The sequence below is a fragment of the Xyrauchen texanus genome, chromosome 43 (assembly GCF_025860055.1).
Source record: "Xyrauchen texanus isolate HMW12.3.18 chromosome 43, RBS_HiC_50CHRs, whole genome shotgun sequence".
Taxonomy (NCBI): domain Eukaryota; kingdom Metazoa; phylum Chordata; class Actinopteri; order Cypriniformes; family Catostomidae; genus Xyrauchen; species Xyrauchen texanus.
In genome coordinates, this window is record NC_068318.1 from 23,535,378 (window position 1) to 23,561,143 (window position 25,766).

At 41.3% G+C, this 25,766-nt stretch overlaps 1 protein-coding gene across 1 annotated transcript in view; it reads right to left on the reverse strand.

Moving 5' to 3' along the window:
- LOC127635742 (homeobox protein cut-like 1) overlaps window positions 1–25,766 on the reverse strand; it is a 125,278-nt gene that overhangs the window by 3,542 nt on the left and 95,970 nt on the right. The window contains exons 19-24 of the mRNA XM_052115974.1: window positions 24,520–24,983; window positions 22,930–23,262; window positions 21,589–21,748; window positions 12,282–12,560; window positions 7,866–8,054; window positions 82–400 (exon numbers count right to left, since the gene is read on the reverse strand). Coding sequence (XP_051971934.1) covers window positions 82–400; window positions 7,866–8,054; window positions 12,282–12,560; window positions 21,589–21,748; window positions 22,930–23,262; window positions 24,520–24,983 — 1,744 coding nt within the window. The remainder of the gene's footprint in view (window positions 1–81; window positions 401–7,865; window positions 8,055–12,281; window positions 12,561–21,588; window positions 21,749–22,929; window positions 23,263–24,519; window positions 24,984–25,766) is intronic.

The following is a 25,766-nucleotide window of genomic DNA, read 5'->3' on the forward strand; positions in this document are numbered from 1 at the left end:
TAAACAAAAATATATAATTCCTTTAATAATTTAATATGACTTGAAACTGGTTCTGTACAAAGGAATAAACCCTCACAATACCTGTAGTTGTGAAACCAGTTGATGACAGTGCTGGTTTTGAGGTTGAGTTGGCTCGCTAACTCCTCGATGGTTTTAGGTGAGGGGTAAGGCTTCTGTTGATAGGCTCTCTTCAGAGCTTCCTTCTCTTCTGGAGCCAGAACCACGCGAGGCTTCTTCAGCTGGGGCTGCTGCGGCGGCGGCGGCTGCTGCTGCTGCTGCTGCGGTGGTTGCAGCTGGGAGAGGTGCTGGGGACTGGCTCCCTGAGTGAGGTCACTTCCTGACAGAGCGCTATCCAGTGAATGACTCTCACCAATGGAGCTGTGGCGCCGCTTCATGTAAGCTGAGAAACACATTGAAAACAGTTGTTAATATGCCAAAAGACTCTTGGAATATGAACACAAACGTGCAAATTTATAGGTCAATATGTTCTGGTAAACATGTTGCTGAAAATCTTTGTTATTCAGTGAACAGTAATGTGTTATACAGTGCAACTAGATAAAATTAAATGCCAGTACCAATGAGTGTTGCATTCTTATGTAGTCAGTAGGGGGCAGTCTCTATTTAGAAATGTTATTATTGACTTGTGAGCTTTGTAAATCTAACTCAAACATTGAACTCCAACACATATATATATATATATATATATATATATATATATATATATATATATATATATATTAAATGGGTAGCTGACACATAAAATGTCCATGCACTTTTTAATGATCAAAACCAACACTTTGGGCTAAAATGTATATGAATGTATAAGGATATATATATATAAATATATACAGTAGAGGGAGGGAGAGAGAGAGAGAGAGAGAGAGAGAGAGATTCCAATTACAGTTCATATTTTTACCTGCACTAGCTCATCTTAAATGGCCCAAATGTGTGACAAATGAATTTTTTCCATTTTCTCCCCAATTTGGAATGCTCAATGTCCAGTGGTGGCATAATGACTCACCTCAATCTGGTTGGCAGAGGACAAATCTCAGTTGCCTCCGCATCAGAAATTGTCAATCTGCACATCTTATCACGTGGCTTGTTGAGCGCATTACCGAGGTGAGGTAGTGCATGTGGAGTCCCACACTATTCTCCGCGGCATCCATGTACAACTCACCACGTGCCCCACGACAGTGAGAACCACACACAATAGCGATCATGAGGAGGTTACCCCATGTGACTCTACCCTCCTTAGCAACCGGCCCAATTTGGTTGCTTAGGAGACCTGACTGGAGTCACTCAGCACACCCTGGATTCGAACTTGCGACTCCAGCGGTGGTAGTCAGCGTCAATACTTGCTGAGCTACCCAGGGCCTGACAAATGGACTTTTAAAGTAAAAAAATATGCCATTTGGTCAGTTACTTGGAGGTCAAAAAAGCTGCATTTATTAACATGCTAAACAACCAGTAAAGTGCTTTTTAAAATTGTTTTATATAAGAGAATTATAGCATGTACTGTAACACTGGTGGACTGTCAACTTCCAAAAAGTATTCCATGTTAACTACCGAAATTCCTCCAACACAAGGGAGATTCAGGATAAGCTTAAAGGCTTTAGGCAAATATTCTAAAAACACTCATCATTCATTCACATCACACAAGCACCCAGTCACATCTTAAAATTTTGAATAAATACCAATAAAGACCAAATACGTTAATGCCCCTTTTTGATTAAAATAGCCGAATCCAGCTAAGTATACAGAGCTGTGTGTGAAATTTGTCGTTTCTGCTGAATTTCAGTGTCTGTTGAAGAGAAGCCCTCAGCAAAGGATTCCGCTGGTGGCCAAAATTCACAGAACAAGGGCCAAACAAGGCTAATTTGCTCTGTGCCTCTAGCCAGTGTTGAGGTCAAATTCATACTCTTTTCGAAAAAGCCAGAGAGAAAAAAAGAGAGAGAGAGCGAGAGAGAGAGAGAGAGAGAGAATACAACAGCAAAGCTGCTGCTTTCTGTCCATGGTAAGAGCACAGTGAGCTGAAGGGGTAAATGGTTGAGCCCGTTTCATTTTGAATGTAGAGTTACCGTCGAGTTTTGCCTTCTCCCCACAAGTACAAACCACAAAGCATGATTCACAGCAAAACCATCGTCATCATCATCACCCAGGGAGCACCAGTAATGTCATTTTTAGCCAGAGAGGAGTGTTAAACAGGCCTAATGACTCCAGGAATGTTCACTTGGCCTGCTGCAAGCTCGCAGGCCCGGCGCTGAGTGCAGTGGACTTTAAGTAAGCCAGCCCCACAGAGCCATCAGCCTGTCACAGCCGATCACGGAACTGACATCTTCCACCCACATCAATCCAGACAGCGGAGAGACGAGCGGGCTCATAGAGCATGTGCGGCCCATTCAGCAGCCAGAGGACACATCTGGGCTATTAAAGAGGGAAAAAGAGCAATCAAACGGCCCCCACTGCCTGACCGCCTCATCTCCGGCTTCGCGCACATCTCTTCGCATTAAAGAGAGCCGTGCTGACGAGAGGCAGCTTAAAGATTGTTTTCTTCACAAGCTAGAATCAATACTGGATAAACATGCAGTTGCTGATAATTAGCAGGTACTGGTTGTAAATATGCACTGCGTGCTCAGAGACTGACGTTCCACAACAATTTCAAAGGAAAATACTAAATTGTCAAGCTGCAGCCAGGTGATTAAAGGGATAGTTCACCCAAAATGTTTAATTCTATTATCATTTACTCACCCTCATGCCATCCCAGATGTGTATGACTTTCTTTCTTCAGCAGAAAGATTTTTTAGAAAAATATCTCAGCTCTGTAGGTCCTCACAATGCAACTGAATGGTGATCAGACCTTTGTAGCTCCAAAAATCACATTAAGGAAACATAAAAGTAATCCATAAGTCTCCAGTGTTTAAATCCATGTTTCTGAAGCAAAATAATAGGTGTTCTGAGAAACAGAAAAAAATTAAGTCGGTTGAGTTTTTTGTTTATTACTCGAAATCTCCACTTTCACTTTCACATCTGAAAGTCACATGTGGTGTCTGTTTAGTTTCACTTTCACATTTGAAAAATGTGATTTAGAGTAAAAATAACTTAAATATTGTTCTGTTTCTCACCCACACCTATTATATCACTTCTGAAGATATGGATTTAAACAGTGGAGTCATATGGATTACTTTTACATTTCCTTAATGTGATTTTTGGAGTTACAAAGTCTGATCACCATTCAGTTGCATTGTATGGACCTATAGAGCTGAGAGTCCAGCTTGTGTCATTTCCCAATCCCCTCATCACTTTTTGTCCTTTCTATTAATACTACAAATACGACAAAAAGGCCAAAAAGAAATTTTCAAGCTATTTTTTGTCTCTTTTATTGGACAGACATTGAGCGCATTTACATGCATGTTCTTACACCGATTGTGCTTCATAAGCTGACAATGTGTGTGGTCATGTAAACGCCTTGAACAGTTTTCCTTTATCGGTGTTATGTTCCCTGTTGTCTTTTGCTTTTTGTACTGTTATTTTGAAGTTTAGTTTAGTTCCTGTTTTGGTTTTTGTAGTCCTTTGTAGTTTCTTTTATGCTGTCATGTTCACTGTTGTCTTTTGTTTCTGTGCTTTTATGTTGAAGTTTAGTTTAGTTCCTGTTTCCTGTTTGGTTTTTTGTAGTCCTTTTGTAGTTTCTTTTTATGATTGGTTTTCCCCTGATTGTTGCCCCAGGTGTCCCTCATTCCCTCGTTTGTTCCTTTGTGTATTTAAACCCTGGTTCTTTGTTTTGTCATTGTCAGTCGTTGTTTGGTGTTAGCCCGGTATGTGTTCCCTGCCAGAGTTCTCTGTTTGTTTTCATCGTGTTTTGGTTTTCAATTTTATGTTTTATTTCCCCATTGAGGGTTGTTCCTTTGTGTTTTCTTGTTTGTTTATTTAATAAAAGTCCTACTGCAATTGGATCCGCATCTCCTCGTCTGCCTCGCTGCTCAAGCATAACAGAACGACCGACCACACATGGATCCAGCAGCTATTCGGGCCAAATGTCGGCTGCTCAATCTGCAGCAAGAACACTACCCACTTGCAGACCACGCTCGCTACTTCCTCCTCCTGGCGAACGCTACTGACTTCCCGGACTCTGCACTGATGATCTTTTTCAGGAGCAGCTTGAACCCCTCGCTGAGGGAGCAGGTGCCACAGGCAGCGCCTGGCTGCACTTTCCGCGACTACCTGGGAACGACCCTACTAGCGTGCAGCTCACCGCTCCCTGACACACCAGCCCATCCTGTCAGCGAACAACCCCCACGCCTATGGCTTCCCTTGGAGGAGGAGGAAGACAGGCGTCCGCCTCCCGGCCCACGCCTGCCCCGGTCTGCGAGCCAGAGCCCGTCGCCTGCCCCGGTCTGCGAGCCAGAGCCCGTCGCCTGCCCCGGTCTGCGAGCCAGAGCCCGTCGCCTGCCCCGGTCTGCGAGCCAGACCGGGGCAGACTCGACCGTCCCTGAGCCAGCGCCCGTCGCCTCAACCGTCCCTGAGCCAGCGCCCGTCGCCTCGACCGTCCCTGAGCCAGCGCAAGTAGCCTCGACCGTCCAAGAGTCCGAGCCTTCCGAGCTTTCCAGAGCTCTGCCTTCCGAGCCTCCCGAGCTTTCCAGAGCTCCACCTCCCGAGCTTCCTAGAGCTCCGTCTTCCAAGCCTCCCAGGGCTCCGCCTCCCAAGTCTCTCGAGCCTCCCAGGGCTCCGCCTCCCAGGGCTCCGCCTCTCGAGCCTCCCAGGGCTCCGCCTCTCGAGCCTCCCAGGGCTCCGCCTCTCGAGCCTCCCAGGGCTCCGCCCCTCAAGCCTCCCAGGGCTCTGCCCCTCAAGCCTCTCGAGCCTTCCTGGGCTCCGAATCCCAAGCCTCCTACGGCTCTTCTCCCAGAGACTCCAGAACCTTCTAGGGCTCCGCCTCTAGAGCATCCTATGGCGCACCCTCCCTCGGCTCCACCTCCAGAGCCTTCCAGGCCTCCGCCTCTAGAGCTGCCTACGGCGCCACCTCCCTCGGCTCCGCCTCCAGAGCCTTCCAGGTCTCCGCCCCTAAAGCCTTCCTTGGCTCCGCCTCCTGAGCCTTCCTCTGCTTTGCCTCCTGAGCCTCCCACGGCTCCGCCCCTTGAGCCTCCCGAGCTTTCCAGAGCTCCACCTCCCGAGCTTCCTAGAGCTCTGCCTTCCGAGCTTTCCAGAGCTCCGCCTTCCGAGCTTTCCAGAGCTCCGTCTTCCAAGCCTCCCAGGGCTCCGCCTCCCAAGTCTCTCGACCCTCCCAGGGCTCCGCCTCCCAAGTCTCTCGAGCCTCCCAGGGCTCCGCCCCTCAAGCCTCTCGAGCCTTCCTGGGCTCCGCATCCCGAGCCTCCTACGGCTCTTCTCCCAGAGACTCCAGAACCTTCTAGGGCTCCGCCTCCAGAGCCTTCCAGGTCTCCGCCAATAAAGCCTTCCTCGGCTTTGCCTCCTGAGCCTCCCACGGCTCCGCCCCTTGAGCCTCCAGAGCTTTCCATGGCTCCGCCTCCCTCGGCTCCACCTCCTGAGCCTCCCGAGCCTTCCTCGGCTCCGCCTCCCTCTGCTCTGCCTCCTGAGCCTCCCTTAGTTCTGCCTCCTGAGTCTCCCACGGCTCTGCCCCCTGAGTTTCCAGAGCTTTCCATGGTTCTGCCTCCCACAGCTCCGCCTCCTGAGTCTTCTACGGCTCCGCCTCCTAAGTCCTTCTTGGCCCCGCCCACCACGGTTCCGCCTCCTGGTCCACCCAAGGCCTCACCACCTGAGTCTGCCACGGCTCAACCTGCCTCTACTCCGTCCACAGTGTCTCCCACGGCTCTGCCTGCCTCTGCTCCGCCCCCAGGGTCTCCTGCGGCCTTGCCTATGCCTCCTTTGGCGCCGCCACCCAAGTCTTCGACTGCTCCGCCTCAGAAGTCCTCCTTGGCTCCGCCAGCTCCCCTAGTGTCCAATCTTCCTCCCAGGCCCCCTGAACCAGCCCTTGCCCTACGGCCACCTCCTAGGCCACCTAAACCTGTCCCTGTCCTGTGGCCACCTCCCAGACCTCCTGAACCGGTCCTTGTCTTGTGGCCACCTCCCTGGCCTCCTAAACCTGTTCCTACCCGGTGGAGGCTCCCCAGGCCACCTGACCCTGGCCCCGTCTCACACCCCCATAGACTGCCTGCCTGCCCTCTCGGCCTCCCTGGTCTACCTGTTGGCCCCTTGCGCCTTCGTGGACTGCCTGTCTGCCCTCTTGGCCTCCCTGGTCTGCCTAATTGCCCCCGTGGACTGCCTAATTGCCCCCCGTGCCCCCATGGACTGCCTAATTGCCCCTTGTGCCTCCTTGGACTGTCCCTGTACCCCTTGTGCCCCCTTTGGTCTGTCTGTTTTCCCCCCGTTCCAGTCCCTCACCCCTTGGACATTTATTTGTTTTTGTTGTTCTTGTCGTTTTCTTTAGGACCGTCTGGAATCCGGTCCTTTTGAGGGGGGGTTATGTTATGTTCCCTGTTGTCTTTTGTTTTTTGTACTGTTATTTTGAAGTTTAGTTTAGTTCCTGTTTTGGTTTTTGTAGTCCTTTTGTAGTTTCTTTTATGCTGTCATGTTCACTGTTGTCTTTTGTTTCTGTGCTTTTATGTTGAAGTTTAGTTTAGTTCCTGTTTCCTGTTTGGTTTTTTGTAGTACTTTTGTAGTTTCTTTTTATGATTGGTTTTCCCCTGATTGTTGCCCCAGGTGTCCCTCATTCCCTCGTTTGTTCCTTTGTGTATTTAAACCCTGGTTCTTTGTTTTGTCATTGTCGGTCGTTGTTTGGTGTTAGCCCGGTATGTGTTCCCTGCCAGAGTTCTCTGTTTGTTTTCATCGTGTTTTGGTTTTCAATTTTATGTTTTATTTCCCCACTGAGGGATGTTCCTTTGTGTTTTCTTGTTTGTTTATTTAATAAAAGTCCTACTGCAATTGGATCCGCATCTCCTCGTCTGCCTCGCTGCTCAAGCATAACAATCGGGTCATAACAGTCATAAACAGTTTGAGCAAAAACTGATCTGCACAGATAGATTGCTGCCCATTACCCTGATTTCAGATTGCATGTAAACACCTTTACCAATGTTCTTATCTACTTATCCAATGTGCAAAAGTGTTACGTGCATGTCTGTTTAAGCTTTGACGTCAAAAGCAGAGAATAACCTGATGATTTTGAATCTCAAGTAAATGCGATTTTCTTGCATTGTCTGATTTTGTGAATAAGCTTATTTGTAGTAGTTATCAGCGTATTGGTGTAAATGCACTCATAGTGGAGAGCAGGGCTGGACTGGGAAGAGAAATCAGCTCGGGATTTTACATAGCAACTGCCGTTCTGCATAACGCGGCGGCTCATTTTAGTTTATTGCGGCCCATTCGGCCCGTTTCGCAGCCGACCCACCAGCCCACTTGGTGGCTAGTCCACACTGATCAGCCCCAAAGTGTGTCGGTCCACCGGGAAAATGCCCGGTATGCCAGATTACCAGTCCAGCCCTGGTGGAGAGTGACAGAAAAATCTTGAGGGCTGAACTCGAACCTGCATCAACTGCAGGAGCACCACGACTCAGTGTCTGGATCAGCTTGCATTGACCACTGCACCACAGCTCTGACATCAAGCTAGGTTTTGAAGGACACAGACTACATTCCACACAACACAAATGGTTTTCAAATGTTGAAAAAGAACTGCCAACAAAACAAATGCTGACCAAAGCGTGAAGCACTTGAAACACTGCAATAAAAACATTCTAAAACAACACCAACAATTACAAACAGCTGTTGCTTGGTGTGTCTGGCCAGACTACAGCAGAAAGGAGCCAGAGTGTGTGGTGTGCGACACGGACAAAAGCAGAGAAGAGAAATTACGGAGGTCGCACCTTTCTTTTCCATCCGTTTCATGTCCATGAGTTTCTCCACGTTCCGCGGGTCACTGAGCCAGAGCTGCATCCGCACAAATGGCTCTCTGCCCTTCAAGCTGAGCTTGTGCCAGGGTTTGGGCCGGGCCAGCAGATCAGACACAGACCCCTGCGTTAAACCAAGGATGCTCTCCCCGAACAGACGCTGACCTGTAAAGCAAACACAAACAATATCATTCATCAGTAAACCTTTACTGCTGTGCAAAGGGAAAATGCAGTAACTCCACACCTTTATGACCAAAATTGGGTCTCTTAGGCCCCTTTAACACCTTGCATTTACATGTTCAGCATATCCAGATAGTAGATATTCTATAGCTGGATTGCATTTACACCTTGTAGTCATTAATGCGTCTCCACTGTGCTCAGAAAATGGATAATGAGACATACATCTTACATCAGAGGCTGTGGAAACTGAAAATGTCCTTCTTTTAGTGAATAACAAAAACATTGATGGCTAATTCAAATGCTTTCCATCACTTGACAGTCTGGGTTCTTGCTTCATTAAAAGTTTTTGGTGGCCATAAAAGCAAAATTTCAGGTCATTGAAGCAAATTTAACAATATTCCTCTCGTGTTCTTTGCTCTTTAAGTGCTAAATATGCTTCTCATCAGAAACGTGTGAGTGAAGCCGGTTTCACGTGAGTGTTTGTGTGAGCCACATAGTGATTAGAAAACAGTAGAGAGACGTGAGCAAGTGGGGATTTGAGGAGAGAGACGAGATATTCCAAGTGTATTCCAATGGAATAATTGATGGGATTTTGTTCATTGTTTGGGTGACCAGATTGCAAGATGGCAGTGTCTGCTGTTTTTGTTTTTTTTTACATGGCAAAGGCAGAATAAACAGAAAAATGCAAGAGAACACAATACAACATTTTAACAAAAGATGACAGTAGAGTAACCTCATCACATAATGAATTACTTTGTTGTATCCGGATAACGTAAACACATTTGCATTTACACCTTCTTTGAATGTGGTCAGAACACGTCCCTGACCACCTCCAAATGTGATTTCAGTGATCTGATCATGAGCCGATCACAATGCATCTTGGGTGCATTTATACCTGTCATTTTATGTGTTTGAATGCTATCCGACAATGATCTGATCACCGAAAAGGCATGTTAATGCAATGTGTAAATGGGGCCATAGATTGTGATCAGTTTTGTGACAGACCTGGTTGGCTCAACTATGCTCAGATTCAGAAGCAACAAAATCCTCACTAAAACCAAAGCGAACCACATTGCTTTGTTTTTTCAGTGTTTGCGCAGATTCTATGTTTTGTCTTTGAAGGGCAGTATTGAATGTACAGGGTTCCTGTAGCTCAAGGGGTAAAACATGGCACTAGCAATGTGGGTTCGATTCCCAGGTAACACATGATAAAACATGTATACTTTGAATGCTTTGTAATTCTCTTTAGATAAAAGCGTCTGCTAAATGCATACATGAAAATGTACGTATGTATTGATGCACATCATTTAGTTTGCTAACTATCAATGCATTGAATAATCCATGTTTTCATTGTACCGTAGCATCAAAGTTTGATCAAACAAACTCGGCTGATTTTGCTTTTAACCTCCACTTTCAAGGCAAAGGGGGTTTTCAAAGAGCTTTCAATGGCTGCTTAAGCTTTCAACTATTTTTTTCCACCACCAGAAATAAAAGGAACCTGAATTCTCTTGACAATAACTGGGATCCTTCAATGTTCAAAAAGGAAATGTTCCCCAGAGTAAAACAAAAGCCTGAGATCCCAGAAGATTACTTCTCTCTTTCCCTAAAGACTCATCGTACAAACACAGCTGTCTTTACGTTTTACACTTTATACAGGTCAATTCCACTACAGAGCAAAACAAATCTTTGTAGCTTCTGAGACTAAAAAATGCAAGATGAATGAGTCTGTCATGGTATTATTACGCAGAGGCAGCGGCAGCGCGTTATATCCATATTCTCTTAAAACCTATGTTTTAATGTGTGCATTCACACAACATCATGTCATTTTTGACAAAAACTGTGAAAGAACATTAGGACAACAGTCTGTGTGAGTTGAACTAAACGGTGAAGGAGAAAGTAGCTGTGTCCAGTGTTACACTCCCATTCACATCTCATTAATTATGGCAGGGAGACAGTCAGACTGGACGGCCATTAAGTGCTAAAGGAGGGTCAACCTGTCCTCCACCTGTCCTCTAGTGTGGAGAGACACTATTACCTGTTTTGTCTCTCTCGTACACCCAAAAATACAGAATTCATTATTTATCAGCAGAAAAAGGACTGTAATTATTCATTTCCGAATTTGGGAAAGCATATAAAGGTCTAATGAGGACAAATAATATTAATACCCATAGCTGCATAATTATCATCAGTGTTCAGGAGTAAAAAACATTTTTCAGTGGCAGAACAATAGCTCAGTTATTTTCAAAATAGCCCAGGCAGCTTTACAAGTACAAGTCCAAACCAGCAGTATATAGATTAAATAGAAATTAAGACTTCTGTTGTATCATTTAAAATATTTAAGGCTTTTTATGACCTTAAAGATTGGAAAACTGAATTTAAGACATTTTAAGACTTTAAAGGTCCACGGGAACCCTGAATGAGAGAGGCAGTGTTTTTGTCACATTGTATTGGGCACACAGCCTTAAAAACAAGATTTAGTAATAATAAATTGCACTTTACTAGAAAGTAGCTTTGGAAATGCAATTCATTTTAGCTAATCGAATCAGTTCATTTGGACTGTTCATTTCATCATTCACCATCGAGTCATCATTCAACAGTGTTCCCAAAAGAACCTGCACAACATATTACACCTTCTGTTTTTGTAGCAAAATATTTAGTTAAATACTGTCAGTTTTAGATTAAATTGCTTAAAGGAATATTCTGGACAGCATTTGTGGCATAATGTTGATAGTCAAAAACAATAATTAAAGGCTGAAATGTGAAGCATATAATTTTATAAATGCACTTAAATTAATTCTTCTATTAAAACTTGTGCATTATTTGAGCTGTAAGATTGAGCAAGGTCTTCGGGGTAATCAATATTATGCTACAAATGCTGTCGATTGAGCTTAACTTGTATTGAACCCGGAATATTCCTTTAATTGTGTGTGTGTGTGTGTGTGTGTTTTAGTTTCATTGGTTAAATAACATGTACATTTATGCATTCTAGTTAGAGCAGATCAGTTAAATACTGTTGTTCATCACTGTTTTAGATTTAGTTACACACATTTTTAATTTTTTAATTTGTATTAGTTGTATTTTGTATACATTTATGCATTCTAGTTAGATCTGATCAGTTATCCCCCTTTAAAAGCTTTGCTGCAATTATAGGTGTGGGTGAAAAACAGATCAATGTTTAAGTTGCAATTTCTTTTTTTTACTATAAATCTCAACTTTCACTTCCACTTCCACTTCCATATGCCTCTTCTTTTGTTTTTTGGCAATTCACATTCTTTGTACATATCGCCACCTACTGGTTGGAGCTGGTCAAAGGTGGAGATTTGTAGTAAACAAAGACTTAAATATTGATCTGTTTCTCATCCACACCTATCATATCACTTACGAAGACATGGATTAAACCACTGGAGTCATATAGATTACTTTTTTGCTGCCTTTATGTGCTTTTTGCAGCTTTAAAGTTCTGGCTACCATTCACTTGCATTGTATGGACCTACAAAGCTGAGATATTCTTCTAAAAATCTTAATTTGTGTTCTGCAGAAGAAAGTAAGTCATACTTATCTGGGATTGCATTAGGGTGAGTAAATGATGAGAGAATTACAATGTTTGGGTGAATTATTCCTTTACATTAAGAGTAGCAAACTTTGTCAAACTACAAATTCAAAGTATCATCCATAACAATTAATGAGATGGAACAATTTTATCAACACTTTGCAGCATTGAATAAATTGAATGTTATATTTATAAATACCATCTTGTGTTTTTTTTTTACTTTGTTGCAATGTATTCTGGAATTAATTAAGCCATGAAAAATACATACAATGCTGGCAAAAACAAGGTATCTACAAAGGCAGCAAAATTATGCTACCTATTGTTTGGAAAAGCCTTCATGGGGGGCCATTCACACCATCTTTGACCGTTGCACCGTTTCTTGCTGTTTTTTCAGCATCTTGCAAAAGTGCACCATGTTTATAAATGGCATATCAACTTAAAAAGAATCTCAACTGGCACACCTGCGTTATGTTCTATTCCTTGTGCTGCATCTAGCGCAAGTCGTGTCAGGTTTGAATGGCCCCTAAATGCTGGTAGGCAGCTCATTAGGTTTGGAAACAGAGATTGTGTCTACTGTTTGAATATGCATGTGAACATAATTCCATTAAACATTTTGCTCCACAAGTTCCATCTGCCGTTATCTAATCTTGTAATGCACTCACCGAGGTTGTTATCTGTGAGAACTTCTTTCACTTTCTTGGTGATAGTGTAGGTGTCCAGCTCCGGCGACATGGCCACCATCTCTTGAATGCTGAGGCCCGCGTGTCCTGGTATAGGTAACGGTAGAGGCGTGCCGGGCTGCGACTCAGAAGTCTCGCTTGCCTCCTGGATGGACACTTGGCACATCTGCTCCTCGTGCTGGCTTTTAACAGACTCCTCTGCCGAACTGAGAGGGGATTCTGGGGCAGGACTACAGCTGGCCGAGGTCTTCGGGGTAATCTCTATGGAAACAAGAGGAAGACTTGAGACCTTTTGCAATGCAACACGTGACCTTGTTCGTAGGCTGGGCATTAGTTATCAATAGAAGGCCTGGATGAAGGCCTGGCTAAATATGGAGCATGTAGCCAATGAAACAGTAAACCCAACCAAGGTCTACTTGCTCAGCAACAGGAAGTGATGGACGGTGACAGCTGCATCTTGTCATGCCAAGTCACAGCTTCTCTTGAAGCATAATGGACAACTAAATTAATGAGGAAGAGTGACAAATGTGTGTTCTCCACTTCAAGAGTTCTTAAAATGTATAAATGCTATCTCATGCTAGCCATTTCACAAATGTTTATTTACAGGTTTATAGGCTTTTATTCACCCTCATGCCAGTCCAAACCCATGACTTTTTCTTACATGGAACACAAAATAAGATATTTTAAAGAATCTCAGAACTGCTTTTTTCAATACAACAAAAGTATATAGTAAACATGGACTGTTAAGAAAAGGAGTTTGTCTTTTTGAGAAACGCCAACAAAACTACATCTGGTAAGATTCATTAAGTTTTCATGTTTAAATCGTGTTTGAGTCAAAATATTACAGTTTCTAGTTTCATCCGATATGACATTTTGAAATTTTTGTTGATTTATAATGAAATGGCACACTGTTCAACACAATAAACCACAGATGAGGACTTTAGGGCTATTTTCCCTTAGTAATCCTATATTCATTTATCACACTGAGAATCAATGGATACATTCAAAAGATGGAAAACAAAAGATGCTTTCAGAGGCTTTATACGGAGTTAGGATGAAAATAAGGTGCATTTCAAACTGTTCTGGTGGTTAAGTCATTCACTAAATAGGGAGCAAGGGAGCATCCTATAGGTTTCCTATGCAGCTAAGTGTATACACACCAATCTTCCAGTCAAAAATTCAGTTTCAGGCTGCAGATTCATTTTGCACCACTCAACATGGTTGGCAGACATGGTACAATGGTAATCAGCACATAGATTCAGAATGTATTATGCTAAAATTTATTTTAACATGGTTGGCAGTGATTGGACAATCCAGGCCATTACTTTGAATCAGAATTATTTATGTACATTTTAAAATGCTTCAACACTGGCTATCACTTGTTTGTTTGACCGCGCAAAGAGAGAACATTGATTTTGTTGCTAAAGTAGAAAAAACTTTGTAACATATAGTTTTTTTTATTTGTGCTTTTCCCAATACACATTGTTCCAAAGCAGCTTTACAGACAATCAGCTATAATGTGTGTAACGTTCAAAAACATGAATAACCAACACTACTGGAAAAAGAATAAACAATCTGATAAAAAAAATCTGACTTTCTATAGCTTGGTATAATTACAAATTTCACAACTTAGATTCGCAGCCCCAACATGCGGACATACATTTTTAGATGAAACAATTTGCACTTGTTTTATGTTTATAAGGGGCTATATATATATATATATATAACGAGAGATGCAACCAAATTTATTGCTATGCAACTAAAAATGTCTGGTAAATTTTCAGATTCAAAACACTTCTGTGGGACACTCACTGAACTGCCTATTCTTAAAGAGACAGTACCGATTTAGTGTTTGTTCTACATAAGTAACCAAATTATACATGTAACCAATAAGCATGTAATTATATATTTATATATTTATATGCATTATAATACTTGTAAATTACAAAACATAATATTAATTGATGGAACACATGGAATTTGTCCATTTTTAAAAAGCTAAAATGTAATCAAAATAATTAAAAAAACTAATGATAAAATAAAATGAGCAAAATCTATATTTTTATAATGTACCAACTAAGAAAGTCCACTGTATAATTAAAAGCATTAGCTGAGGGAGAACTGATTTCATATTTAAGCAAAATAGACATTACAACTGAAATATACCCAAATTAATCTGAGTTTAAATCTAATCAAGAGCTTGTGAATCAGAATCTAATTGATTAGGGATATCTTTATCAACACCCAGCCATAGTATAAATCTTGTTAGTGCAACCTTCAATATACCTATGCACTCAACATTCTCTTTTCTCTAGAATAATCTTCACTTTCATTTCCCATCTTCCTCTATCCCTCTATTTCTCCCTGAATCAGATTTTTGTGCTGTGGCAGTGCAGTGCAGTGCTGGTGGTGAAGAGAGCATCGGGAGGGAGCGTCAGTTTGGATTAGCTGCCTGCCGAGCTGGGGGACACAGTGAGCAGAGAGCAGGGCGCTCAAGGCGGGGAGCAGCCAGTCATATCAGATCTGCAGCAAGACCACGCACAGCCTGGTGACAGTTTGACTGGCGGCGCGGTGTGTGTGTGTGGGAGGGAGGTAGGAGATGTTTTAGGGACACAAGCAGAAATAACAGGATGTTCCCGTGACATGTTGCAATTAACCAGTGTGTATGTTTGTGTGTGACACGGGAGGGGGGAGGGGCAGCACATCTGGACACACAGCTGGTTAATGCAGCTATGCGTGTGGCCTTGCACACACACACACACACACACACACACACACACACACACACACACACACACACACACACACACACACACACACTCAGCTGGAATAAGCAGCACAAATATTAAAGCCTACATCTGTCCACCCCTAATTTCGATGCATGATGGGATTGTGTTTCATATGCACACAACAGGTCAGTGTCATGTTAGAACTCACATCCGATTTAAACCAAACATCCATGGCTGGCCCGTCCTATATGCAATACAGGCTCTAACATGCTGGCAGGGCCCTACAAAATGGTCTATAATAAATGTGTGCATCACAATATCTGATGCAAGAAAGCTTAGCACCTAACAAGACCGGTAGTGTCTTACATCTTATGTAGTCACAAATATTCACGCAAAATGAAAATAGGAGCAGTTAGAGGGATAGTTAACCCAAAATGAAAATTCTCTCATTTTTTATCAACCTCATGCCATCTCATGTGCATATGACTTTCTTTCTTCTGCAGAACACAAATTAAGATGTTTAGAAGAACATATCAGCTCTGTAGGTCCATACAATACAAGTGAATGGGTGCCAAAATGTTGACACTCCAAAAAGCACATAAAGGCATCATAAAAGTAATCCACTGAAGTGATATGATAGGTGTGGGTGAGAAACTGATCAATGTTTAAGTCCTTTTTTGCTAGAAATTCTTCTCCCTGCCCAGAAGGGGGTGATATGCATGAAGAATGTGAAAAACCAAAAACACAAGAAGAAGAATGTAAAAGTTAAATTGGAGATTGACTGAGCAGGGAGTATAATTTATAGTTTATAAGGGACTTTAATATGAATCTGTTTCTAACCCATACCTATCATATCACTTCAAAAGACATTGATTTAACAATTGGAGTCTTATGGTTTACTTCAGTGCTGACTTATGTGATTTTTGGAGCTACAAAAGTTTGGCACCCATTCGCTTGCATTGTATGGACCTCCAGAGCTGAGAAATACTTAAATAATCTTAGTTTGTGATGGCATAAGGGTGAGTAAATGAGAGATTTTTGAGTGAACTATCCCAAGAAGTTGCAGTCTTTTAGCTGTTGGAATAAACAAGCACATAGCTCTGAACAGTAGGAATAATATGCTGACTTGACAATGCCAAAACAGTGTTATTCTACAGACATGGTTTTGGGTTTTTCCAAAATCCCTAAACCAAGACCAAAATTTTCAATTGTAACTCCCCCTAGAGCTTTAAAGCTACATCCTCCAAACTCAGCACAGATCTTCAGATTGTTCTGTCTGTCTAAAATAATATATAACAGTACATTAAACATCAAACATGTTCGGATTTTGCCGCATTGTGCTGCATTATCACATTCAGCATGGACAGACAAATTCGCTGGAATCTAGTCGCATGGCATATAGTTAGGCCTAAAAACATTTAAAAAAAACGTTTTTAAAAACACCACAACCAATGCGAGCTAATCTTAAATAGATTCTGATAGGAGGATAGCAAGGACAGACTGACATTCAGAGGAGAGGATCTGCAGAGACTGATGAAGGGTCATGGAGAGCTCTTCAACTCACACACACACACACACACACACACACACACACCAAACGCTATAAAGATGTACACACACCTATGCATACACACACACCCTGGAGGAGAGCTTGTTTTAGCCCAGTTGAGTGTGTCGTTCTAATGAGGGTCAGTAAGGACAGGCAATATACAGGACACTAGCTAGAGGACAACAGATAGCAAACAGGAAGGACCTTGTGTGGTAAGAAGTTGCAGGCACATCTGTAGCATATCCGTTTGTTGAGGGTTTATTTCACCTTTTAGTGTTGCTTTCTGGTTAATTTCCTGTTTCTAAATGATTACTTTCTATATTTGTCTGCAATGAAAATATGCAATCATTTTCTCACCCTCATGTCATTGCAAGCCTGTATGACTTTCTTTCTTCCTTTGAACACAGCAGGAGAAATTTCATGAGAAATGTTGACGTCTGAATCATTCTTTTCAATGATTTGGTTCACAAAACTGGTCTGAACAAAGATTATAAGAACTTAATATTTGCTCTGTTCCTCACAAAAAGCTGTCTTATATATTCAGAAGACTTGGAAAACAGCTCAAGTAATACAGATTACATTTATGGACTACTATTGCATTCTTTAAAAGCTTGAAAGCTCCAGTTCCAACTCATTGTTATTGCATGGAAAAGAGCGACTAGTACATTATTCAAAATGTCTTCTTTTGTGTTAAACAGAAGAGTGGAAGTCATACAGGTTTGGAAAGATAGAAGGGTAAATTATATGTATTACTAAATAATCAATAATATACAAAAAATTTCATTTTGGCATGTACCATTCCTTCAACTCTTTATAAAGCAATAACTGGCTCCTCTCCCTATAAATCAGCGTATTTGATGCATATCAACCGCTTGACCTAACTCAGTCTTAGGCATCAAAGCGTCCGGTTTCATATCCACATTCTGTCTCTTTCTTGTGTCCTGCCCCATTCAGATTTTTTTTTGTGTGCTAGAGGTGCATTAGCTCAGTGCTAAGTGCTCAGTGCTGAAAGCTGCGAGGCACAGAACAGGGCAGCTGGAAGAAAGAAAAGCCATTACAGACCTCTAAAGCCCGGGCCATTATGGTGCCTGCTGTTCAGATTATCTACCAAATCGTTCATGCCTGGACGGTTAATTTAAACACACATTTGCCCCAACTATCCACACTGGCACATTACCAAAGGAATGTGTGTACAAACATATACTCTTATGTTTTATTCTGTGTGTTAGGGATATGTATGTATGTCTTGGATATATCATGACAATATCATTTTATATCACAGTAATGCTTTATATTATAATATAGTAATTTTATGATATAAACCAAAAGATACGATTATGCATGTATACGACATAGCATGAATGATAAGTCTAGCATCTGTACAAAAACAGCTGCTTCACATTATGTAACAATTAAGTTAAAAGTAGAAGACTCAAAACAGTAAAAATAATATTATGAAACTTATAATTTTAATTATAATTATGAGTGTATGAGCCACGTTTGAATCTGTTATATGCACACATCTCATCGGAAATAACATTGCATTCAATCACTTAACTTGACTAAACATGGACAGTGGTTCCATGTGTTTAAAATGAGTTTTCTTAAATTAAAACTACCATGTAATCTCAACTTAAATACTTCAAGTAGAGTGAACCTAATTAAATTGAGTAAACCCAACTAAATTAGACATGTTAAATAAACTCAAATTATTCTCTGTCTGTGATTAAGTAGCTTGTACAGTGAATGATAGTATGCTAAATGCATGCTAACGGGGGAGACTATGCTATGATTAGCATAGCAATTCCTAAATTCAAGCTCCACTCTTCACCATCACAGTAACCTCCAAAACTCAAACATAACAAAAACTCTACTAACTCTCAATGCAACAAAAGATTAAACACTACAAGTCTCCCCTTTTACATTTATCTTCCACATTATATAACAAAAATCTTAATATCAAGTGCCAAACAAAGCATGTTGACTAGCATGGGACACGTCCCGTTCTGTATTCTCTGTTTCTCCATCATTCTCACGTGTAAATAACATAAAGCTTACTGACATCCATGCAAACATATCTACCGCCGTATCAATAGTATTGCAAAATCTCCACCAGTTGACATATTTCTATCATTGCACGTTATATACTGTCATTCCACCCAGCCCTAATTTTCTTGTATGGTTAAAATAAAATACCATAGCAGGATCTTAATGTACTTTTAAATTATTCACAGCTTGGATTAAACAGGATGGCGGTCTGACATTTACATTTCTGTATAAGCTCAGCCTCATTTCCAAAGTTGATCATTTTCTATTCCATTTTTATCCACCTCTTGTTTCTACGGCTGATCTCATCACTATAATTTATATATTACTTGGCTTAATTTGCGGTAAAAATGACAGAGAAAGGCTTCTTTTAAGTAGGACAGCGAGCAAGTGCTATTCATCATAATCGGTCCCGCACTCACACGCACAGCTTGACTCCCATTTATCATTCCATCGGCTGATTATTTGCATATTAATCAGCCACTGGAGCATGATGGGGTGCTCGGCAGCCAGTCACAGAGAAGGAGAGGCGGGTAATTATCATATATCCCCGCACTGATGGGCCAATTGATTACAACAGCTCGAGGAGGCCCTTGAGAGAGCCCAGGGGGCCTTTTCTGGATGGCCCCTGTGAGACAACCCCCCCTCCTCATCCACGCTGCATCAATTTAACCCAACCCCCCAACAACAGCTTTCCTTGAAATCCAGGTCAATGAAAATATAACAATTTATGACTGCTAATAAACAGCATAACAGGGTTTAAGAAGGCCCTGAACTGCAAAATAACAGCTAGATATTTTTATAAATAAGAGTGAAAAACCCACCACCACAATGCCAGGGTATTTTGCCATTGTAAGAGCAATAATAGGAATAGTGATGCTTGCCTTAACAAATACAACTACATAATTCTCCAGCACTCTGATAAACATCTGAGATTGATCTACAGGACGCTTTTTTCCAAACATAATGACTGTGTCCTAAAGTGGGTCAACTGAAAGTATGATTCTGCATCCATTTAATCATGAGTAATTTAAATTCTTCCACCGTAGGGCAACCAAGGTCCAGCTGGCTGAACTACAAAAGAATTACACTGAGATTTGGATTGCCCACGGTTTTTTATTAAAGCCAGAATAAAACCAGTATCTGTCAAACCATTAAAGGAATGCAACCATTAGCATTTTCTGGAAGAAAAAAAAAAGAATTGTCTTTTTTCAAGGCATTTCATGGTGCCCTGTCTTAAAGATAACATGAAATGACATACACAACCCATTTTACATCCATAATGTGACATATTTCAGAGTGGAACATGAAAGTCAATGAGAAAGAAATGCAGGGCAGGACAATTGGGCGTTATATACCAGAATGGGGAAAAAATTGTGAGTTTACAGTCAATTGTGGACAACTCATGGTTCTTGAACACTCCACCTCTGACTTCTACTAGTTGGATAAACAGAAAGCCCCGCCCCAAACTCATGCAATTTGATAAGCCAATTCTGCAGTGTCATTCTGGTCAGGATACTCAAACAAACAGAGCAATGTATTTATAGCACCACAGAGCCACAGTGTTCACACATTTTGGGGAAGTCAACCAAGAAATCTCTTACTTATAGCTGTCTCTGCATACACAATTTTAGTCTGAGAAATAAATTTAAGAAACAGAAAAATGACATACATGAGACAGATATTACTAGACATTCAGTAAAGTCTGAACACGAGTGTGAGTGTTTCGGTTGCATACTAGACACCCTGCTTTCCTTCCTGTGATACTTTCAGTGTAAAATATTTGAAAGTGACTGTACTCTAGTTTTGGAGGGGAGAAACAGAGATGATTGTGAAAAGGAGATGAAGGGCAAAGTTTTACATTCTCAAACGCCCATGCCAAACGATAAGTGAGCAGAATGAATGGTGGCTTTGACTGTGAGGAGTAAAACCAAGAAACCAAAGCCACATCACAATGACAGGTTCTTTCATATCCGTCTTGGGCCACTATGTATGTTTTGTGTTTACGTGTCCAAGTATGATGCTTTTAAAGCTGATTTCCTCTGTGCATGTGGGTGACTCTTCAATTAGGGGCACTTTTCTGTTCCCTCTGAAATTTTTAAACAATTAATTAATGTGTTTTTAATTTTAAAGAATAGATTCTAAAAGCTAAACATTGAGTGTTAAAATGTTACATTTTTGCCAGATTTGTTCTTAATTTTCTTGTCCACTAGCCACATTTTTTAACTTCCCCTCTATTGTAAATATATGTATATTTAAAAAGTGTTAAAATCTGTACAATTCTACTTTGCACTTTTTCCTAAGAGCCCAAAATATAACAGTTTTTTTACTGTATATCTTGCCATTGCAGTCTCTGGGCACCATCATGATTACAAGCTCGTTTACACTTCCTAGTGCTTGATGTTTGCGTAAAGCGCTAGATGGCGCTATAGGAAGTGTAATTGAGCTTGAAATCATGATCTTGCCTTGTTATATTTTGTTCTATTCTCACCCAAACCCAATTAGATTGCATAAGAAGACATAAATTAAACCACTAGAGTTGTATGGATTACTTTTATGCTGTATTTTTGTGTTTTTTGGAGCTTCAAAGTTTTGATCACCATTGACTTGCACTGTATGGACCAACAGAGCTGACATATTCTTCTCAAAATTTTCTGCAGAAGAAAGAAAGTCATACACATCTTGGATGGCACGAGGGTGAGTAAATGATGAGAGAATTTTCATTTATTATTGAACTATCACTTTATATTTCTCAATTTGAATTTGCAACACAAACTATAGAAAAAATCCACACCATCACACATATCAAAATCCAATTAAATGTTGATCAAGGCCATGACAAGATCTTTATTTTAGGACAACTGATACATATTTTGACAGATTAAATATAGTTTCCAGTAGTGCCCCTAATTTAAGACCATGCATGTGTATATTATGTACTGTATAAACAGTATCTTGGTACTACCTTGTGTCTGTCCGGTCATAGGCAGCAAAGCCTGACCCAGCTCTCCGTTCAGCCATAACTGCATGCGGATAAACGGCTCTCTTCCTTTCTGTGTGAGCTTGCTCCAGTGCTTCGGCCGAGAGAGCATGTCACTTACACTCCCCTGAGAGAGGCCCAGCACCTGCAACGCGCACACGCGCACACGCGCACACACGCACACACGCACACACACACACACACACACACACACACACACACACACACACACACACAGGGGATATGGTACATCAGATTCAGAGAAAAACAGCTCTGAAACAAATATGAAGTTATTTCATGATGCAATAAGAAGAAAGTTGCAGCTGATATTACAGACTCATAGATTTGCATGCAAAATAAAAATGAAACAGACACATGAGCAATCAAAAGCCTCAGTTGAAGGGAAATCATTTCAGGATTGTCACTTGCCCAATCAGGCAAATGTTATGTTGTCATTACATCTTGCAATCATGTATAGTATGTTTTTTCATGCCTTGCAAACTTAAACCTTTAGCTTTCTGTGATGTACTTAACCTCATTTTTGCTTTGCATTTAGCCGATTGAAATGAGTCACCAACTTGCCAGCTGGCTAACATAGATGAGGTTTTGTCAGAATTGTAAGAATGTCTTGTGACTGTCTTGAAAGCATCTGTTAGAATGTTGTTTTCCACCTTATGCCATTGTTTTCTATCAAAAGTGAGTTCATGAATGTGTAGCTGTAATTCAAGCTATTATTCGGAAGTAGAAACTTGAACTATTTATTTTTTGTAAAGAAAATGTAACACTGAAATGAAAATGATAAATAAATTATTCTGAAACATTTACAGACATGTCACAAAAAAAATATATATATAATTATTTGTGGTGGGGCTAATGATAATATTGCCACAGAAATGTAAAACATTTATAAAACAGATCGTTCTCTAAAAAATCTAACTGTTATTTAGATGAGGATGGTAATTTCACAGAGAATTTTTGTTGTTGTCAGTTTCATTATCCACCACATGAAAATTGTAAGGCTAACTGCTCAAAAGTAAAGTAGTAGCAAGTAAAAAAAAAAGCTGTATTAAAATCACTATCCTGTAAACACACACCTGTGGCCACACATTATTTAATAATGCACCAAGTTGCACTGTTGCTCATGCCTAAAAAAAACACCTGTTAGAGACACAAAGGTAAATCAATGTAAGGCACAGCTTTTCATGCTTAACTAGTGACAAGACTGGGCCAGCAGAAAAAAAAAATCCTCATTGTTTAGTCCTGCATTCCTCTGGGAACGGTGGATGAGTAATCGATGGAGGCGTATCTAATCTGAAAATCACTGACCTTTTCTCCAAAGATCCGCTGACAGATGCCATTCTTGGCCAGCTTGTCTTTGACCTGCTGCGTGAGATCCACAGTGTCCACTTCTTGGTACATGTAGTACTCATACTGTTCAGGTGTGAGCGGGGCCACCACAGGTTTGGCGACTTTGGGGAGGGACAGTAAAGGTGAGGAGGAGGGCAGTGGGCTGCTCTGAGGGGTCTCGCTGCCACTGGGCATATGCAGACTGAGCTCTGAGCTCTGGGAGTAGGGCGACTCTGAGCTGGGCCAGTCCTTCCAATAATCCAGGGACGAGGCAGGAGCCATGGGCGCAGTGCTCCCCAGTCGAGGGAGCTTCTGGTGGGGGTAAAGAGTAACAGAGTTGGGGGTGAGACGTATGGTGAAACTGTATAAGGCTCAAGAAGGAAGAAGAGTGAAGTGGGCTATTCTAGAACTCTGGTAAGTGTGCCAATATTCTGCATGGACTTAAAAACTAAATATTGTAAATATATCAATCATAATGGTTTGTTCTTTAATATTATTTAATCCTTATTGACACTTAAATATTTGCATCATATTTAAATATGCTAAAAATCTAAATAAAGGACTGTTCACCATATGTGACATACAGGGATACACACACATCCACTGTAACTTAGTGAAGCTTGATAGTATGATTGGCAACCAGATTTTTTATATTTTCTGAAGAAAGTGTTAGTGGTGCCTGCCTGTGCAAAACTCACCACCACAATGCTAGGGTGTCCCTGGTGGTTGGCAAGGCATTTCTGTGCAGTTGCAAAGATATTTTGGGTGGTTTCTAAGGGGTTCTTGGTGGTTGCTAGTTGGCTACTTACTGGCAAGAGGGCAAAGTAGCCCACCCCAAAATATCTATTATATACAGTTTTTTAGATATAACTTGGGTCCCTCCATCAATGTAAGTCTATGGGTTTTTTTTTGTGTACCAGGCAATTTCGTAAATTTGATTGCTTATAAAAATAGCAGCACACCTTTCCTTCACAAGCCACTTGATTTGAGGCATCAAGTTACACCTCAAACTTTAATACTTATACTGATTGTATAAGGGTTTGTTAAAATTCCTAGCAAACACTACTAACAAAACTTGCCTAGCAAGCAGCGCTAATAATTATCCAATATCTTATTTTTATTCTAAGCTACTTACAATTAGATCTGGGTTTCACCAACCACCTCAGGACACAAAATGTATTGCAATACATATCACGATACATTACAATATCATAACTGGGCCGCGACTGAAACTGCGACAAACATTGGACTCAAAGCGTTTGTGCTTATTTAGACAACTTGCTTCATTATTCAACTTTAGGACATTATATGAATACACAAATAGATTAATAAAAATATTGATACAGGAATCTAAAGTATCGATCCAATATTTTGAGAAAATGTGCCACAATATCTCAGTATATGATTGTATCAGCACGGCCCTACTTATACAGCATGCATTACAGGGCTAAACGACTTTATCAGTGGTGTCAGTTCATGGATCATCCATTGTGGGTTTGGACCTACAACCTTTTGGTTTACAGCCCAGACCTTGAACTCCTCATGATACAACTTGGGAAAGCAGTGTACCTCCTTGCTATCTTCATGACTGTGGGTGTCTTCGCTTACAGAGTGCTGCCCGGTTACACGGCGTTCAGATAATCCAGAGCTCCACCAGTGCTCCCTCCAAGAACCTCCACCAACACCTCCTCCACTCTCAGAGAGACGACCGAGCTTGACCCCTCCATCCAGCCCCATTTCTGACACAGCTACCTCACCCATCTCCTTCTTCACCCCGGGGTGGAAGTCCAGGAGAGGGGAAGTGGAGGGCTTCTTCAGAGACTGAGCAATAGGAGTGTAGGAGAGGGTGGATAGCGGGGAACTCAAGAGCTTGGAGCCCAGGAGGGAGAGATCGGTCGGGGCCATGGAGCTGGCCTTCAGTACGGGCTCCAGGGCCACCTGCTGGGCCTCCATCTCTCTCCGAGCCTGCTCGAGGATGGAGCGAATGTTTTCGTCAGAGTTGCTGGAGGAGGGCGGAGGTTGCGCACTTTCGGCTGCAGGAACAGACAAAAACATGTAAGTGGTCACAAATGGTTTTATTTATAAATTACATGCCACCATATTGTTTGTCAATTAAAATAAACTGAAATGTGTTTTTTCACCCAAAATCATTTACTCACCAGCATGTCCTTCCAAACCAGTATGACTTTCTTTCCTCTTTATTTTAATAACTAAAGTTGTTCTTCACTATAAATGTTCCATTGATTTCAAATTTTTATTTGCACTTGCACATAATTGGACATTGCATGTCAAGATGAGTCATGCAAGGTTTGATGTCACTGATGCGAAATGGTTCTCACACGTCTCGTAACTGGTTGCAAAGCTCGAAGCTTAATTATGTGAAAGAATGACATTTGAGTGCTACAATGTAAGGGAAGATTTTCAGTGAATAACAACATAAATTGTGTTCCTTTTTCTTACAGAGAGTTATCATATTTCTTCAGAAGACTTGGAATATGGTGCAGAAGTCATATGGGCTATTTTCCTGATATATTTATCGTTCTTTTATCCTTGCACTGGAAGAAAAAGAGCGACTTGAAGATTCTAACAAATGTTTTCTTTTGTGTTACAGAATAAAAGAAAGTCAAACAGGTTCTAACAACATGAGAGTGAGTAGATGACTGATGAGAATTGTGGGTGAATTATTCCTTTAAAGGGTCCTGGTAACAGATCGCTCACAATAACAATATTTTCAATGGATTATAATTCGGTATTTGATGTGACATATACGATCATGTAAATGTTGTACTCTTATAATAACAGTAAAAGAGCTTATC